This window comes from Lepeophtheirus salmonis, chromosome 12, assembly GCF_016086655.4.
Source record: "Lepeophtheirus salmonis chromosome 12, UVic_Lsal_1.4, whole genome shotgun sequence".
Lineage (NCBI taxonomy): Eukaryota > Metazoa > Arthropoda > Copepoda > Siphonostomatoida > Caligidae > Lepeophtheirus > Lepeophtheirus salmonis.
This window is the reverse complement of record NC_052142.2, coordinates 9,558,610-9,576,559: the sequence shown is the minus strand read 5'-3', so window position 1 is coordinate 9,576,559 and position 17,950 is coordinate 9,558,610. Positions and strand designations below refer to the sequence as shown.

General features: G+C 29.2%; 1 protein-coding gene and 1 long non-coding RNA gene across 6 annotated transcripts in view; both read left to right on the top strand.

Annotated features, from left to right (window-relative positions):
• Positions 1–14,561, top strand: part of LOC121126683 (uncharacterized) — a 65,250-nt gene extending 50,689 nt beyond the window's left edge. For 3 of the 5 annotated variants that reach the window (XM_040721984.2, XM_040721985.2, XM_040721983.2), the window contains 2 exons: positions 11,313–11,656; positions 13,977–14,561. In XM_040721984.2, coding sequence (XP_040577918.1) covers positions 11,313–11,656; positions 13,977–14,168 — 536 coding nt within the window. In that variant the 3' untranslated portion in view covers positions 14,169–14,561. Of the gene's footprint in view, positions 1–9,946; positions 10,708–11,312; positions 11,657–13,976 lie in introns of those variants that run through there. The other 2 variants (XM_071891927.1, XM_040721986.2) reach the window with 1 other exon arrangement.
• A 210-nt stretch (positions 14,562–14,771) lies between these two features.
• Positions 14,772–17,061, top strand: LOC121126684 (uncharacterized). Its single transcript, XR_011782407.1, has 4 exons — positions 14,772–16,198; positions 16,269–16,438; positions 16,488–16,754; positions 16,811–17,061. It is a non-coding gene; the product is annotated as an uncharacterized lncRNA (long non-coding RNA).
• Positions 17,062–17,950: the final 889 nt, after the last annotated feature.

Genomic DNA, 17,950 nt, shown 5'->3' with positions numbered 1-17,950 from the left:
ATTTGGTATGACCTGTACCCGAGGTCCTCATTCACAGCCTTGGAGACCAGCTGCTTGCTCACTCCACGGTGCTTGACCAACCTGGACAAGGAAGTCCCCGGCGAAACCTTGATGGACTGTCAGAAGCCTTCAAGGAAGCGAGGAGTGCGGATTCGGTCACTTCTCATGTTGTTGGCCTTGCGGCAGACCTTCCCTTCAACCTCATAGGCATTAAAGATCCAGTACACCGTGGTCTTGGGGTAGTTAAGAAGCTTGTGGATAGCAGAGGGCTTGTGTCCCGTGCGAGCCCATTTGAAGATGGCGTCTCTCCTTGCTTGTTCCATGATGACTATTGTTTGTTGTCAAAACAATTGTGGTGGAAGTTATAGTGTATTGTTCATGCAACCTTTTATTTTAGTATGATTTAACCCCGAATATCCACATTATGGATCTGGTTGAAGTTTAAAGTAGTTCAATTTATCGTGGACACCCTGTATACTCGAATTACATACTCAATATGTGATAACTAAAGAAGGGATCCGTTAGAAGACAAAATTAATCAAAACAATTAGAAAAGGAAAAACGGTTGATGAGTGTGCTCTTTCTTCTTTTCGTTCATTATTTAATTAGTCGAGATGTGTTGACATCTCCTTCTAAAGAAGAATTCTCGCCTATCTTTGGTGTACAATGATTTAAAAATGCATAATGAAATAAATATGAATGAATTTTATTATATTTATAATATTTCCCCTTTAATAATGTTATTTTAAATGTAGAAGGTTCTCTCATCTATATCAATAATTCATTTTCTCCTCCCAAAATCATGTAACAGGTAATTCCTTGCAATTTTACAGAAATGCCATTTCTACTGATACTACACAATAAATTGACATGTTTAGTGTTTTTGAAAAATGTGATTTTTTATTCTCTGAAAGAAAATTACTTGTCTAGCATGATATAATATAACGTTTTTATCACACTTCTTCGAAGATGGTATTTGAGTTAAATGACTTTTCCAAAGGAGTGACTTATTCCATTTGAAAGGTATTAATGAGATGATTCAATAAAACTATTGATAAAAAACATCTAACGGTAAATTTTTTAGTTATCACAACTTAATTATTTTTGTAAAAGTTATACCACTCTCACATAGTTTAATTATTTAGAAAAAAGTGGTTTAAAATACTTATTTATTGTTTGTTAGTCTATTCATATAAATGAATTGTAGATACTTAATTTAAAGTTTCTTCGAATTACCTCATACCACCTTATTTTCTTGAATTGAATTTAATATGAGTTGTACTTAACTACTTAGCATATTTTGGATGATACAACTCTCTTTCTTGACATTCACAAGCTTTTTCACAGGAATGAAAACCTTTCTCAAAGATATACTCTGTATAACTAGCTAAACCAATATTGATTCCTTTAGTTTTCATCTACTCAAGAAATGGGAAGGTGTAAGCAAACAGTTCATGAGCTTTATGTGTTACTCTGATGCCCAATGCTATGTAAACTTTTACTAAGTTTTAGATACACTCTTTGTAGTTAGATTTCAATTCAAATCCAAAGCAAGCATCATTGAAAAGTTTGATAGAATTTAATGTATCAACAATATTTGAAAAATTCCAGTAAATTTTATGTTTTTCAAATATTTCCTTAATCACCATAATATTGTTAATCAAAATATTACATAGATTATCATGCCATTAACCATGAAAGTATTCTTCTCTCTTTAAGTTCAACTTTCCTTTGGACTAATCAAGAACAACAAGACTATTTAATTTTGATTTTAAATTGATATATAATAGATAGACTAGTCCTAGTTTAATATACTGTGCTTTAGTGGGTTTTTCTTCCAATTGTGTATGTAGGTACTTTAAAAAATACACGTTTGATCATAAGACAGCTTTTATATTTTCTTCGATTGTTTTTTACTATTTTTACTTAATTATAACTCCTGTTAGAATTGGCTGACATATAGAATATAACCTATACTTATCGAGTTACCTCCTTTGAATATGAATTTTGGGACTCCAAAGTAATAGTAATTGACACAAGAACATGAATTTGTATTTGTACTCAGCCCATAGTAGACATAGTTTCTACCTTCTTATTATCGGCATAATGAACTTCATGTCCTTCTGATTCTAGCTATTTCTCAAACTTTTCAAGGGCATGATTTTTATGTTGATATAAGATTTATTAACTTTCTCTACTAACGCCAAAATTTGTAATCTATTAATGCCACTATCTTTGAATTTATTTTCACATACTCCTTCATGATAGCTTCATTTTATTTTTGATTTTGAAGAAGAAGAAACCTCATCTTAGACTTTATGATTGTTCTTAGTTATTTTGAGATCCCCTTAATAAGTGTGTCCGCCTATCTCCAATCCAAACCTAAAAGTATATTGGCTTCTTGAACAATAACCTCTTTCTTCAAACAAATGATTAAAAGTGTGTAGAAAACAACCCTGTTTTGTTGGGTCTGAGCTCTTTCAGTTTTTGAATAGAAATCATATTTTTGATATAGTACTTGATGGAATATAATTTCTACTGAAAATATTCCTATCAAACTTGAGGATAGTGCTCATTCTCTCAAGTGATGAACTAGAAGTACTCATCCATGTCTTTATTTGATCAACAGAGTCAACTTCCGTTCACGAAGAGATCTTCATTAGTTTTAAGAAATATTTCCGAATATGTACTGTTTGTATATGTAAAACTGAACGTTGTGGCACATTTAAGAGCTTCTGCTTTTACCTGACTAATCCTTCTGGCCACGATTTTCTTTTAAACTTTTTCATCAGAATGTAAAATGAAAAAAACAATTTCGCGATTTTTGGCACTACTGCAAGTCTGTGGAGGGGTGGTACAACGACCAATAACCTGCCAAAAAATCTTAAAAATTATATACGGTCTATTGGTCTGAATGCTATATGAAGAGTTATTTTTTTACAACGGGGTCATTTCTTTTTTCATAATAACAATAACAGTTAGCCTAATTTGTCTAACTTGTGACATAATCCGATCTAGTAATTATTGACAAAAAAAAATTTTAGAATAATCAATAACATTCACAATGCCGACGGTGGAACAATTTATTTTTCAATTCTTTGCAATGGAGTTCTGTGCTTACCACAAATGGTGGAATTCAACTTGAAAATAGCTTATGAACAAATAGATAATTTTTTCTGGAAATACCTAGAAAAACGGTGTCAAAATTACAATTATGGTGGGATTAAATTTAAATGATCGCCCCATTCCGAAATTATTCATCAAAATCATATTCATCCTTCAAATATCTTCTTTCTTTTTTAGGATTATCTTTTGTTACAACTATGTGATCAGAAATTTGTCTAATCTTTTTTTTTTTTTGGCAAAGTATACAAATGTAACCTTTAAAAGTTTTATGATTACTCATCTTGGCTAAATAATAACTAAATTATAAATATTTCAGATCTTCAGTTTTTTATTAATATAATTTTTGTGAAAGTGGCATAACTTTAACAAAAATAATGGAATTGTGATAACTCAAAAGTTTACGCTTATATATTTTTCGTTAAAAGCTTTTCTGAATAAGTTAATTAAAACCTTTTGAATGGCATTGTCTTTGGGACAATCATGTGACTCAAATTCCATCTCTAAAAGGGTGTTGTTCAGTAAAGATATTAAATTTGCTATTATCGTAATGTTTGTTTATACATAAACAGTGTAACTCTATCTTACCAATTGAAGAAACATTAAAAAAAAAAAAAATTGAGTAAAATATATCCTTCTTTCTTTCACTTGTTTGAGCTAATTAGCTTCCAGCTTATGATTCATCCCCTTATATATCCATCTCCTATCATGAGAATAACCCCTTACAGAAGCCTCAGTAACTATTTAAATTTAAGCTTTCAAGTTGAAGGTTCTAAAGCTGATTGTTGGTGTGTATTTTCCAGTCTTGGTCAATATTAAAATGAAGACAAGTTTGGTAGAAGGATCATTGCACAAACTTTATCAGCTAATGTTATTGAAAACTCAAAAAAAGGGGTCAGGTTGCCTTTGTTGTCGACTATAGAAAGATTGTTATGGTACGCTTATTCTTAATCAATTCTTCAAACAATATTCTGCAGCCAAGATCAGACAGAGAGGAGAAATGCAGGTGGAAATATAATCCTCATTAGAAGTCTAGGGGAGGAAAACCTCCAGTTGGAGATTCATCTACAAGAAATAGAAACAATCCTGTTATAAAAACCGAGTATCTACTAAAACTACAACATGATTGATTGAGGTTTTGTTGTTTTTACTTAATCTCCATTGACATTCTAATCAACAACTATAGAACTGAAAAATCCATTGAAAGTCTAATGGAAGTTCCTTCATGGTCTTCACATACATAAGTAATTAAAGGTCTTGTAAAAATTGTTACTTTGGCTGCTGTTCACATTTATTTTTATGATACAATCTGGATATATGTATAAGGAGACAAATCACAAGCTGGAAGCTAAAGAGCTCAAATAGATAGAAGAAGAAGGATATATCCAAGCATGTTAATTTTGAAACTTAATTTTTAAAATTTTAATGCAAAACCGTTTCTTTTCAGATTTAACTCAAAAGAAAATTCTTTTTTTTTTTTTTTTTTTTTTTGGTAAAGTGACACTAGAATATATAACATTAATATGCCAAATAAAATCAATTTTTTTATATATATTAAGCTAATGTATATCTACCTCTGCTTGTACTTACGTTATCATAAGATTATGATATAATTATAAGATAATATGTTAAGCAGGATATTTTATTCAAAAATTTTAGATCCTATTTTCTTAATTTTTTATAGAGAGATAATTTTACAAAATATATATTTTTTAGTTGCAAAATCTTTGACTTCCTGGTTAAGGATTCCCAAGCTATATTATTTATCTTTTATTTAAAAAAATAAGTTGAATGATTACTAGACATTTAAAAAAAGTCAAAATTCCGATAAGCGTAAAAAGTCAAGGAAATAAAAATTTGATAACTATGAAAGACTACATATATGCTGACAGAGATCACTTAAGTATGTTAACATTTTCTAATTAAGGAGGAATAACACTATGCAACAAAATTCGGGTCTCGGAACGCCCGCCGTCTAAAATGCAAATTTATTACTGTTATTTAAGCCATAGAATACGAAAATGATCTTCAAAAGTTTCAAGTGCAGTAAGTTTGGCCTTAAATTCAGAGCCATATTTCAAAAGGGAATAACTATATAGATGAAAATTAAAGGTAATAAAAATTGACGAAATAAATTTCAGCTTTCAAAAAATAAAATATTTATTAAATTATCTGGAATACATTTCCTACAAAAATGGTCTAATCATACTAAAATAAATTAAAATGCAGGGTATTAGTTGGAAGTTGTTAATTTTTGCATATTTCTTTCAATTGAATTATATTATAACTATAACTAAAGAATAAGCTATTATAGTACAACTTCAAAAGATTTGCCTTTAAGAAACAATAATATATAACTTTGTCAATAATTTTACTAATTGTAAGACGTAAAAAATATTATAAACAGATATTAAATATAAATTAGTCGATTAGATTAATTATGTTTAATCAATAAATACCAATCAATTATATTGGATAAGAAACATATTTAAAGTGGGATCAATTTTCCTTCCTCTAAAATATTAATTACTTAAGTCAAATATTTGACTTAATCATATATTGCTACAAAACATTTTTATGTTGCTTATTTATTAAATATTCTATAAGAAAATAAATAGTTCGACTGACAAAATCAATCAAAATTGATTTTTTTTTAAAGCAAAATCTTTTTATGTTGTAGTATAAGTTAGTGTTGGGTCAGACCTAATTTATTTGGTACAGTCTGTTCCAGTCTTTGGAGCGGTCCAATCAGTCCAAGGGATTGAAAGAAATACAGTTGAGTGACGTCATCAAGGACCGAACTTTTTAAGTTTTATGACTGATATGCAGGACTGAACTGGACCAGGCCGAGACTGAACCAAACTGCAGTCTTCAGTCCTAAAGATTGACACAATATTAATAAAAGATATATTCTTTAGTTTTAGCCGTAATATAAGCAATTGAAAAAATGTTGGTTTCTTAATGTGATCCTTTATTTTACGGACTTTTTGAATGATTATACACATTTTATAGGAACTGTATTAAAGATAACTTAATCAATATTTTATCTTTTAATGTTTTTTTATATATTGTTATTTCCTTTAATTTTAATGTGTATATTTATTTCATTTCGAAATTTGACTGAATCGAAATTATTCTCTAAAAAAAAATTAATTTTTTTGTTCTTCTTGGCGAACTACAAGATTTAAAAAAAAAAAAAGGCTTTAAACACCGAATTTACTGCAATCGAAAATTTTATAGATCGTTTTCGTTCTTTTTAAGCTTAAATAAGAATAATATATATAGGTTTTTGCCCGTGGGCAAAATGTTGTTCCATAGTGTAATTAGTTCAAGCACAAATATATTGCAGGTTACCAATAGAAGTGTCAAGAGTTATTTTAAAACTTCAACGGGTTGTCTAACGATCATTAATAACATAACGGTAATTCCACGCCAAAACGATCAAAAAATTGACTTTTTTTTACGCCACCATCTCCAATTTTTTTGGAAATTTTCCATATAACTTTGTATTGAATAATGTCTCAAAAATCTAAAATTTTAGTTATCAGGAGTAAGATGCTCCTAAAGTTCCAGCCTTGAGGTCAGTGCCCATGTTTTTAAATAGTTATTTATCTTGTATTTTTGATGATATCGATCTATTTTAAACGTGATTGGATAGATATTTAGTGATTTACTATTCTATATTGATATATTTACCCAATAAAATACCTCTTTGACCTTGACTTAAAAAATTATAAACATTTATGTATATCATCACCCTATATTAAATAATTGTAGAAATGTTTTGAGCTATATTTAATTTTGGTTCGACGCTAAAAACGATATACCAAAAACAGGATGTAAAAACTTGGTTAAAATATTAGAAAACAGAATTAATATAGAATTGTGGAGATACAAACTTATACTAATTTATATATTTTTTTAGTTCCAGGTTCTATAGATTTAGTACACTACAATGACCTTAAGTATTTCTACATATATAAGGTATTATTGTAATCCTAAACTGCTACAAATTTTAGTAGCTAGTTCAAAAAATCTTATTAAGAAAATTTACAATTTCAATAAAATACAGAATAATGAAAAGATCACGAGATAAATTTCTAACTTTATTTTTGTTATGTAAAAGTCACAAATAATTTATATTGACACACAATAATATTTTTTTTCCTACAGCCGCTGTATTTTATATATAATTTCTAATTTTTTTTTTACTTTTTACTATCTATCCATCAGAAGCAATAAATGATTTACGCGTAAGGAAAATTTCGATCTTTTGCTTATTGCTTAAGTGTACAAATTCTTGATCATATTCACCACAATTGGAATATACAAAATTGATATTCTTAATATTTTCTTTGCAAAATTTATAAAATTGCATAGGAGGCAAAATTGGTTGAGTTATTTCCTTCCGAAGAATGCTTTAGACGTGATTTACTCACTAACGGTTTAACGGTGCCTCCTAAACTATCACATGGTCATTTTCCGTGTCTTGTTACAAAAAAACTTCCATTTTACATAGATTCCAAAATATTTTTGTGGTAGCAAAGGTTTAATATCTTTTTACAATTCTTATACTGTCCTGCACATCCGCCCGAAAAATATTTTATGTTATTAATGTATGGCAAGGTTTTTGATTTATAAATGGACGCTCACAGTATCAGGAGGGTTACACTCAGATATCACTACAAAGTTAATATATTTTAAGCTGGTGCTTGGCTTAAAATATCAAAGGAACTGGTGAAGCTTTATCATAGAATTGTTCTAATGAAAACTTTACAGCTCGTCTTGGACAATGAACGAAAAATTCTTATTAAAGTAGCAAACTACTACCAATGCTCCATTTTTTTTCCTCCTTCTTATTTTAAAGCTGGAGGATTGCATTTTGGTTATAAAAGCATCAAGATGATATTTTTAAAGACATTTTGTAAAATATTCAACGAAATCTTGACTAGATTTTACTTATGTTTCAAGTTGTGACCTATCTATATGAGTCCATCTTCTATAAGTTATTTCATTAATCGTATTATCCTCCAAAATCTGAGATATTTTAATTTCGTCACCACACATTCCACATTGACGGATACAGCATTCTATAGAGGGATGACTACATTGGAGAATAATGAGAAAGTCATCGAGTGATTGCAGTCTCATGTTATGATATTCTGAATTCTCCATCCAGCTCAATTTTTTAAATTCAGCTGGATGGAGGATGAGCTTCATATTTTTGTGAATTACGAAAACCCATACAGAATATGTTCCATAACTTCCGACTAACACACATTCCATAGGTCTAAACTATTCAAACTTGGAAAAATCAATTTTTGTATTATGGATATGTTTGATTGAAGAGGTGATGAGCTTCTCGTAGGTTACATAATATGAGGTGCTTTTGCTCTTTGATCATGGTTCCATTCTTATAAACATTCAAGGTATCTTTTTGTTCTGGCATTATCCAGCTCACATCTTCAAGTTTATATTAGTTGATCACGTCTTGAGCAGTCTTTCTGAATTTGGATCCGCCCAAATTCCTTTTTTATGGTTAACTTCTTGGCAAATGGGGCAAAATGATATGTTGTGTTAAAAGAATGTTGGATTTTCTTTAAAGGCCAAATATGGAAAACGATAGTGAAGACCTTGATTTTTTCTTATTATTTTGTAGAGTTATTCAATTTATCCTGTAAATCTATGATCAGTTGATCAAACTTTCGCGCTTTTAATGAGTTTGTAGTTTCTTCGTCAACATTTATATCCGTGACTAAACCCATCCCTCCATAAATATTTATTAATTTGTTATGAATGGTTTTCGATGTTTGTTTTTTTCGAACTTTCTTCTAATGCAGAGAAACATTCCTTGAAGTCCAGAACTGCAAGCTTAGGATTCCTAGGTTCGTCCAAATCACTTTCGTTGGAAGAATTTAAGAAAAATGTGTTGTTTTAAATGACCGTATCAATTTGGGGAGGCTTTTCGTTTTTTATCTACTGCTTGCATGGTTGGCAATTATTTCTTGATGTTAACGACCATTTTTTGACAAGTTTCTCAGGAACTCATTGAATATTTTTCCTAATCATGTTTTATGCTTATTAAATGGATCATTAAAAAAACTTTTAATTCATTTAAATACTTGCCACACTGATGTTCCAATTATTAGTTGCAATAAAGTACTTGCTTTGGTTAATTTTCATAACTCTTTCATCTCAACCCAGCTACACTTCCCCCCCCCCTTTGTATTGAACAGCTACAGTATATATGAATCAAAAAATATTTTAACCTATACGCATATAAGTATTTAATTAATTCTCTTTTTAATATGTTAACCAACTTCTTAACATCCCGTTCCTGGTATTTCGCTTATAGCGTTGACCCAAATTAAATAAATGTTGACAGCCATTTCATGATAATTTGAGAAAAATTGTAGTATATCATGTTTGAAATTTTTAAGGTCGAACATCAGACTTCTTGAGCTCCAGGTTGAAGAGGCATTTTATTGGGTAAAAATGTAAATACAGAATAATAAATGTGTAAATATCTATGCAATCACGTTTGAAGTAGATCGATCTCATTAAAAACACAAGATAAGTAGCTATTTAAAAACATGGGTTCTGGCTTCGAGGCTGGAGATTTTAAAGCTTCTAACTCCTGAGATGGAGGTCAAAGAAGACTAAAATTTTAGATTTCTGAGTTTCTATACAATATTAAGCTATATGCAAAATTTCAAAAAATGGGAGATGGTGCTGTTTAACCAGCGATGGATTTGACGTGGAATGGCCCTATAACTCCTAGCTAAAATACAGACACATTCTTTTAGTTTTTTTTAAACTTTAGTGTACACATACACTATAGTCGAAGTTTGCAAAGTGAAAGGGGCTATGACTAGTGATGAAAATTGTGTGTATAATGGGCATGTTAAAAAAAGAAACCGAAAATCAACCGTTGACAATCTGAAGAATGTTTTGTAGGAGATCAGCTAAAATCAGCTGTGACAAGGGAGGAAGAAGAGAAGGAAATAAACAGGAACATGGCAAGAATTACTCTGATGTTGATCCCCAATTCTACTCTGAGTCCAACAAGGACATTCAATTATAACTCTGCAACAAATCTTCACACGAATGCTCAATCAGATTTTGAATATAATTGAATCTATCTAGGAAAGTATGTTCACTAATGGGAAATTAAATAGTATTGATAACTTCTACGGAAAAGACAATTCATTCTTCAGATTACCAATTCCGAAAAAAAATTCACACGATTTACAATACTAGCTATGACCCCCTGGATCTCAATATTTAATTTATCAAAAAAGATTTCCCTAATTACATCACTTAAGGAATGTTCACAGAATTGCTTAAACAAGCAAAATTTCTACCTTTTCATATTATTGTTGTATTTCGCTTAATATTTATTTATTTTTGAAAATTTTAAAGGATAATAGTAATAACAAAAAGGAAGAAGATATGGGTACTAAATGAGTGTGTAAGCATTTCAGTGAACCCACCTTAAGAATCTATTTCTATGTGAGATCGTATACGTTTTTTCTTCTTTATTTTAAGGTGGAAAGAAGTCAATAAAACAAAAATTATAAAATAGTTTAAACTTCTTTTTGTATATTTCTCCTTCATCCCTTAGCTAATGTGAAGACTTAAATAAAGCTTCATCAACTTAAGAAAATATAAATTCCCAGTGGTATACATTATATATTCAAATATTATGGTTTTTACAAAATGAACATTGGGAGATGGAGTAGGGCCATTGGCCATTAGTGGTGAGACTGTTTGATCTTGACTATTCTAATTACTAGCAAAAATACATATATTTCTAATTCCCCCTTGCCAGAACTTTTATCACATATATTGAATATTAGAAATGGCGTAGGAAGCGTTTGTTTATTTGGGAAGCTCATATTACTTTGGTTTTTACGTGTTTGCTATAGTTACCAGGGAAAGGTTGTAAGTTACTTTATATAAGGTTCCAAATTGACAGAAGCCTTAATAACATATTAAGTTTTGAAATGAAGAATTGTGCTGAACTACTATTTAACGTTGTATAAATTTATCATTTTACTTTGTTGGAAAACTGTTAAGATGAAAATAAGTGTTTGTTTTTTTTAAATTGATCAATTTCTACAACTTAATTTGAACATAATTATAACATTATTTCTTTTATACTTATCATATTTTTATTAAAAATTTAGCTAACTATAATGAACTTCAAAAACAAAATTGTTGTACTCAAGAAGAATTGTTTAAAAAGAGAGCCGAATTGCGCGAACTCCTTGCACAAGATACATCTCCCCATTCAAACAAAAATCGACCCTCTGTGACATTGGAGCTCTTGAGGAGTAGCAGTACATCATCTTCAGATAATATTACACCATGTTTACCTAAAATTGATCTCAAAACTCCAGCTATACTCATTGAAGAAAAGGAAACGAAATTTTCTGAATCTCCACCAAATTCTATGCCACCCTATCCTAAAAATAAAAATGATATAAAAGAATTTGTGCAGCAGTCCCAATCACTTTGTGACAAAATGAAGGTATTCATTTTCAATTTAGATAATTAGTAATTTAATATTATAAGAAGGAATAACTTTATGCTTATTTACTTATTTTAAAATTGTAAAAACATCATAGTATTTTTGGATATGAAAGGGTGGTAGAATTTTTAAGAAATAAATTAACAGAGAGGGGCTATATGGGGAAAAAATCCTTAAATAGATCCATTGATATGGTTAAGTAATTGGTATTTTGGTAAATGGAGCATTTCATATCAACTCAACAAATAAAAAGTCCCAACTATTGCAGAATTTAATTATTTTTGGAACATAATATATAAATTATTCATTTGAAAGGATGTTTTCCAAATTAAGGTAACTAAAATTAGTTGATCATGAGACATGGGCACTATATTGAAGCCTTCCAAAAATGCTGGATAATTTTTATTAAACGATCATAATGACCCACCAAAGCTGAGCCATTTTTTGTTTAAATGATATACATTTCAAGAACACTTTTACTTCGAAAAATTAATAACTCAGAGAAGGGAGTAGTATCATTCGAGAGGATTTCTCTTGACTTTTTCTTCCACTTATGTATATTAGACTAGTTCAATTTTTGGAAAGTCATTGATTTTAATTAAACTTGTAGCATTGTCATTGAAAAATGGTTGTGTATCAATTTTTATAGATATTGAATAAGTTATTGTCCTATCTTGGGTAACTTTATAAATTAACCCCTCTTTGCTTCTTGCGCGTACAAAAATTTGTAATTTATCAATACTATCGGTAGTACTCAGCATTGTTCTGAGTAATTAGGTGTCGGCCAAAGACAAATTTTGCTTAAATAACATAAAAGATAACTTCTTAAGAAACTCTGTGTTTCTCTCCATTTTTCTTAGATCAAAATACGTTTATGATAAACATGAGGGAACACTATATACAGTGCACCCTATATACATGCTCAATGCTATATAATAAACAATTGCGAGATTTACATTTAATTTACATACAACTAATATTTATTAAAAGATTTAGATAAATAGAAAAGTTTTGGATTTAAGTATGTCTAATACTAAGAGGAATTACTAATATACAAAACCACAACTAATATTTATTAAAAGATTTAGATAAATCAAGTGGGAACAGTCTCATCTTAAGATTGTGGTTAGTCTTAAATCTTGAGGATAATCAAAATTTAATAAATTAGAATTAAAGTTCTTAGAGTCGCATTTTGTCAAGGTATTGGCCCTTGGTTTACCAAGAAGCCTAGACTTTCCCTAGTGAAAGCTTATTAAGGTTTAAAAAGCAAAAATAATTTATATTAAATAAAAATCTATCTTACAAAATTTATCTTAGATAAAAAGTGCCTTTATTTGGATTCATACATACAAATATACTTTTTTATATTAATATAGATTTTACGTACATACATTATTTTTTACTAGCTAGCTGGCTCCTAATTTGAAAAAAGTGTTACTTTATATTCAACATTCATATTGGATATCATGGTAAGATAATGAAATACCTAGCACCTTTAATGGAACGTCCGTTTAGATTGAAGGAAGCAAAAGTTGATATTACTATAAATCCCCAGGAGTAAAACATTGTTTTATTATTTAAGATAAAGTAGGACTATGGCAATGACAATTATATAATTTTTTTTTATCCTCATGTAAATAGATACTCTAATGCAGGGTCACATAACCTATACAAAGGGGTCTGTCAAGATCAAACTTAATAAAATATATTTCGCACTTTTAATGTCAAGTTTTACAGCTGGAGTTTAAGCTTCATATCTACGAATTTATTTGTGGATGAAAATTATCAATATTTTAAATTTTTTTTTCTATAAAAAAAAATGAAAAAAATTCATTTTTGATTTAATTGGTAGATTTATCAGACTTTCAAATTGTCGGGTACAAAATCTCTTAAGAGCCTACCTTCAATAACTTTGAAATTATATAGAAGAATGTAACTATTATCAGTAAAAATTGCATTACAACAAATATAAGTTTGGGATAGAGGAGGACTTCAATAAAGTTTCAATATCTCATGAACGACCGATTTTAGTAAGCTAATATTCGACTCACAATTTTTGGTCTTGAGTATGAGCTATGTACTTTAAAAAAATCCACAAACTATGTTATGGACGGATGACATCCATTTATTAAATTAATAGGGAGTGCATTAATGTTATGCTAGTTTCTTGAAGCTTAATTAATTATTTACCATACCACTCCTCTGTTTACTAGGCACCCATAAATAGGTTTTTTTAACCACATGGAAAAAGTGTTCTCATTCATACTTTTAATTAATATGATATGTTAATATATTTCATATGTTGATATATTGTTTTCAGGATTCTGATGACCTTAGGGATCGTATGGTTTTTATGGAGGCTGAACTACGGGCTTTACGTAATGAATTAAAGATTCGAATGTTAAATGAATCTTCAAAGGGTGATGAGAAAAGAATTACTCCAGATCAATCATTACATTTTGCGAATTCATCAACAGTTATGTCTAATAAAAAACAATTCAAATCAGAATAGTGTCTTTTTTTATTTTTTTATATTATAATTGTTTACTACATCCATCTATGTATAAATATTCAATTTTTAGGACGGTTGTTCACTATAAAAATAGTAAATATGAATTAAATTTGTATATTTTTAAGTATACACACTCGTTATAAAGTAGTGAATTTTATGTAAAATAAGGTTGATATTTGCCTGATATACAGTCATATTTTGTGAAGCTTAAATTATTAGTTATATTTATAACTTTTTTCTTTTGTAAAAGTTCTTATTTGAGATGAATTGTATATTTCTAATAATAATATCAAATATTTCTAAGATAATGTTCGAAGCATTACATCCTATTATTTCAACAAAATAGAATTTAATACCAAAACATAATAAAGAAATAAAAATTTTATGTTCCTATATGTGTTTTTCATGTAATTGTTGAAAATGTGAGTTCTACAGGCAGGCGTTGAGGAGAAATGACTATTCATACGTTGGAGAGAAAAAAGGGACCTATTCGCTCTACTCAGTCCTAAATAAAGATGAGAGGTGTGTAAAGAAAAAATTACGTATAGCAATTAGAAAAGGAAAAACGGTCGGTGCGTGTGCTCTTTTTTTTAAATGATTCTCATTCCTTTATGGAAAGTTGTGTTGCGTGCATCTCTCTCTTGTAAGAAGTTTCCGCCTTTATTTATAATATTAATATTGAAAGTCAATAGAGGTTTTAATAAAAAAAGTCGCTGTATGTCTTGATTTCTGGAAATGGAAGGGGTTAAATTTGGAATCGCTTACCGGATGAAAACCAGATTTCATGTTGGATGTGTCGCTAAAGTAAGACATAACCTATGATCCTCATCCCATGATAAGAGCGTGGATAATTACAAAAAAAAAATTATATAAATGTAAATGATGAATATAAGTATGACAAGTCAGAATTCAATTCCGACCTTACAAAGATTCTTGTTGCCTGTAACATACTCTTATACACTGTCGATCATCCCACTTTCATGAAGTTAATGGAGAAATACACCGGTAAATCTGTCCCTTACTGAAGTACCATAGTTAAATTATTGCAGGATGTTGGTCAAGTTGTCATTTCCAAAATCAAAGAAAAAGGGAAGGGTATTTTCGTAGCTATTGTTGAGGCTAAAGATGATAGGAAAGATCAATTACATTTTTATTGATTGGTCCTTTGAACGATTAATTTCTGGGTCGCCCATATCTCACCAAGGTGATATACATTAAGAATGCTAATGCAAGCAATATTATTAATTTTGTTGTCCTGAGTATTCCGTTAACACTTGGAACTGAAATTGATGCTACGAGACTGAAAATGTTCATCATGAATGGAGCTTCTTATTGCAAAAAAAGACGATAAAGACCATAAACGATACTACTTCCAGTTGATAAATATTAGGGCCGTGGCCCATAGGCTCTATAACGTTGCTGAACTTTCCCGTAAATAATTCCCTAGGGCAAATGAATTAATATCACAAATAAATAAAATATTTTTGAATTGTGGACTAAGAAATCGCTGCTTATTACCAAATTCACTTACCCCACACTCCAGTCATTACACGTTAGGGAACTTGTCTAAAAGGACCAGATTACTATTTCAAGCACTTCTTAGTAATCAGGGAATATTTAAATACCCTTCATGAAAAATGCCTTCTGTCATTAAATGTCATTATTAATGCTGACACTAAATCATAATAATCTCCATCAAATTTCCGAGGAAATCACTGATCTAGAAAAAAGATAACCTTTACGTGTTAGCATGACCGTTGTCGAACTTCTACAACATAATATCAAGCTAGAGCAATTCCATGCTAATCGACAAAATTTATATCTGAAAATCCTGCGTATGATGACTAGTGAGATCTAGCGACTATTGAAGATTTTATTTATGGCAACATTACCATTGTAAATTGCGATGTAGATAGGATCTTCAACATTTTGAGAGCCATCCATACTAAATTTTGATCAAGGTTAACAGTAAAAAGTATCAAAAATTTACTAATTATCAAATGGAACTTTGAAATTTCTGGTTTGTAACAGTAAGTATTTATTTTTCAATAATTAATCATAAAACATGATTATACTTATACCTAATCAATATTACTTTAGCATTAGCAATGGCTCATAAGCTAAAATACAAATGAAAATCTTATGAAAACTAAATAAAGACAAGAACAAATTCCTGTGTGGTCTCAACAACGGGATATTAGCTTTGAATGGTTCGTAATCAGTTTGTCTAACACCAGTTTTTCAAGTAAAGCCTTGGGTATGCTCATAAGGTATTGTAACTTTCCATGCTTAATGAGTATTACTTATGCAATACTCTAGCAATGGCTCATAAGCTCCAAAAAGTGGTGTTATGAAAACTAAATAAAGTAAAGAAATAAAACCTAAATGGTTCCAACAAGCCATTCATTTCTATATCAACAATAAAAACCTAATTTAAGGCTGCAACAGCTATATTAATGCTCCTAATAAGGATTCATATCTTCGGAGGTATATACTTACATTTTTGCTCTAAATATCACCGATGTTAAGTCAAGTATAGCTACCTGAATTGTCAACCAAGGAGTCTTGTTTTCCTATTTAAGATAAGTAATTAAGAATTTACATTTGAATATATTAATTTACTTTTCTGTTTATTCTTTTAGATGAACATACGGCATGCAAGAAATGAAAATAAAATTCTACAAGCTGCTTGAATTTTGATAATTGATTTAATTGTAATATTATTTTTCCATGAAAATATTTATTGTTCCATACTGTATTACAATTATATTACTAATAATTTGGATATATATTTTGTTGATCATTTACAGTTGTTATTAACAATTGTTTGTATCTATATGTTCGTTTAATTTTGTATTAATTTAAATTTTTAATTAAAAATAAGTTATATAATTATTTTTGTTTAATTCTTCTTTTTTAAATTGGGAGTAGTTCCCAAGTATTTCGGAACATAATTTTAGTAATTATGTTCCGAAATACTATACTTTGCTGTTTCATTAATAATTTAGTAATGCCATGACAATAAAGTTCATGACTAATTTTAAAGAGGACTAGGATGTACCCGTATTATATATTTTATTATGTTCAAACTAAAAGAAATTGGCTAATCCTCTTCTTAACTCTCTTTTTTAATCCTTATTTAACATACATACATCTACATATTATAGTACATAGGATGTACCCGCTTTACATATTTCATACCGAAACTAACTTTCTATCCCGCGTGACATACATACAACTATAATATTATGTTATATTAGATAATCATAGAGAATATATAGAGTGACGAAGTTTTTAGGTGATAGTGCTGGAGTAATAGATTATGAATCAGCTGTTTCTGGGGTATAGTTATGTTATGAATCTTGTTAGCTATAAATACTTATGGCTTATAATCACTAAAATTTTTACATATCGCATGGATAGTTAATGCCATGTTTATGCAACTACGTCAGATGATAGATGAAAAATTAATGTTTCAAACAATTGCTAAAGGAATCTTTTCGAGAATGAATACGATTATTTGAGAATTAAATAATACATACCTAATATTATTTATTTTTGTATTTTTTAAAAATACGTCGAAACGAAAAAATAATAATAATTAATAATGTTATGTAGCACATGCATAACACTACAATTTAAAATAAACAAAAATATTTTAACAAGTCCTAGACAAAACAAAAAAATGATTTTTTGAATGAAAAAAGAGGGTATTATTATGTTCATAGAAATAATCGATTAAATATTGCATAAATGTTTAAGGCTACCTTCATACAATTTTG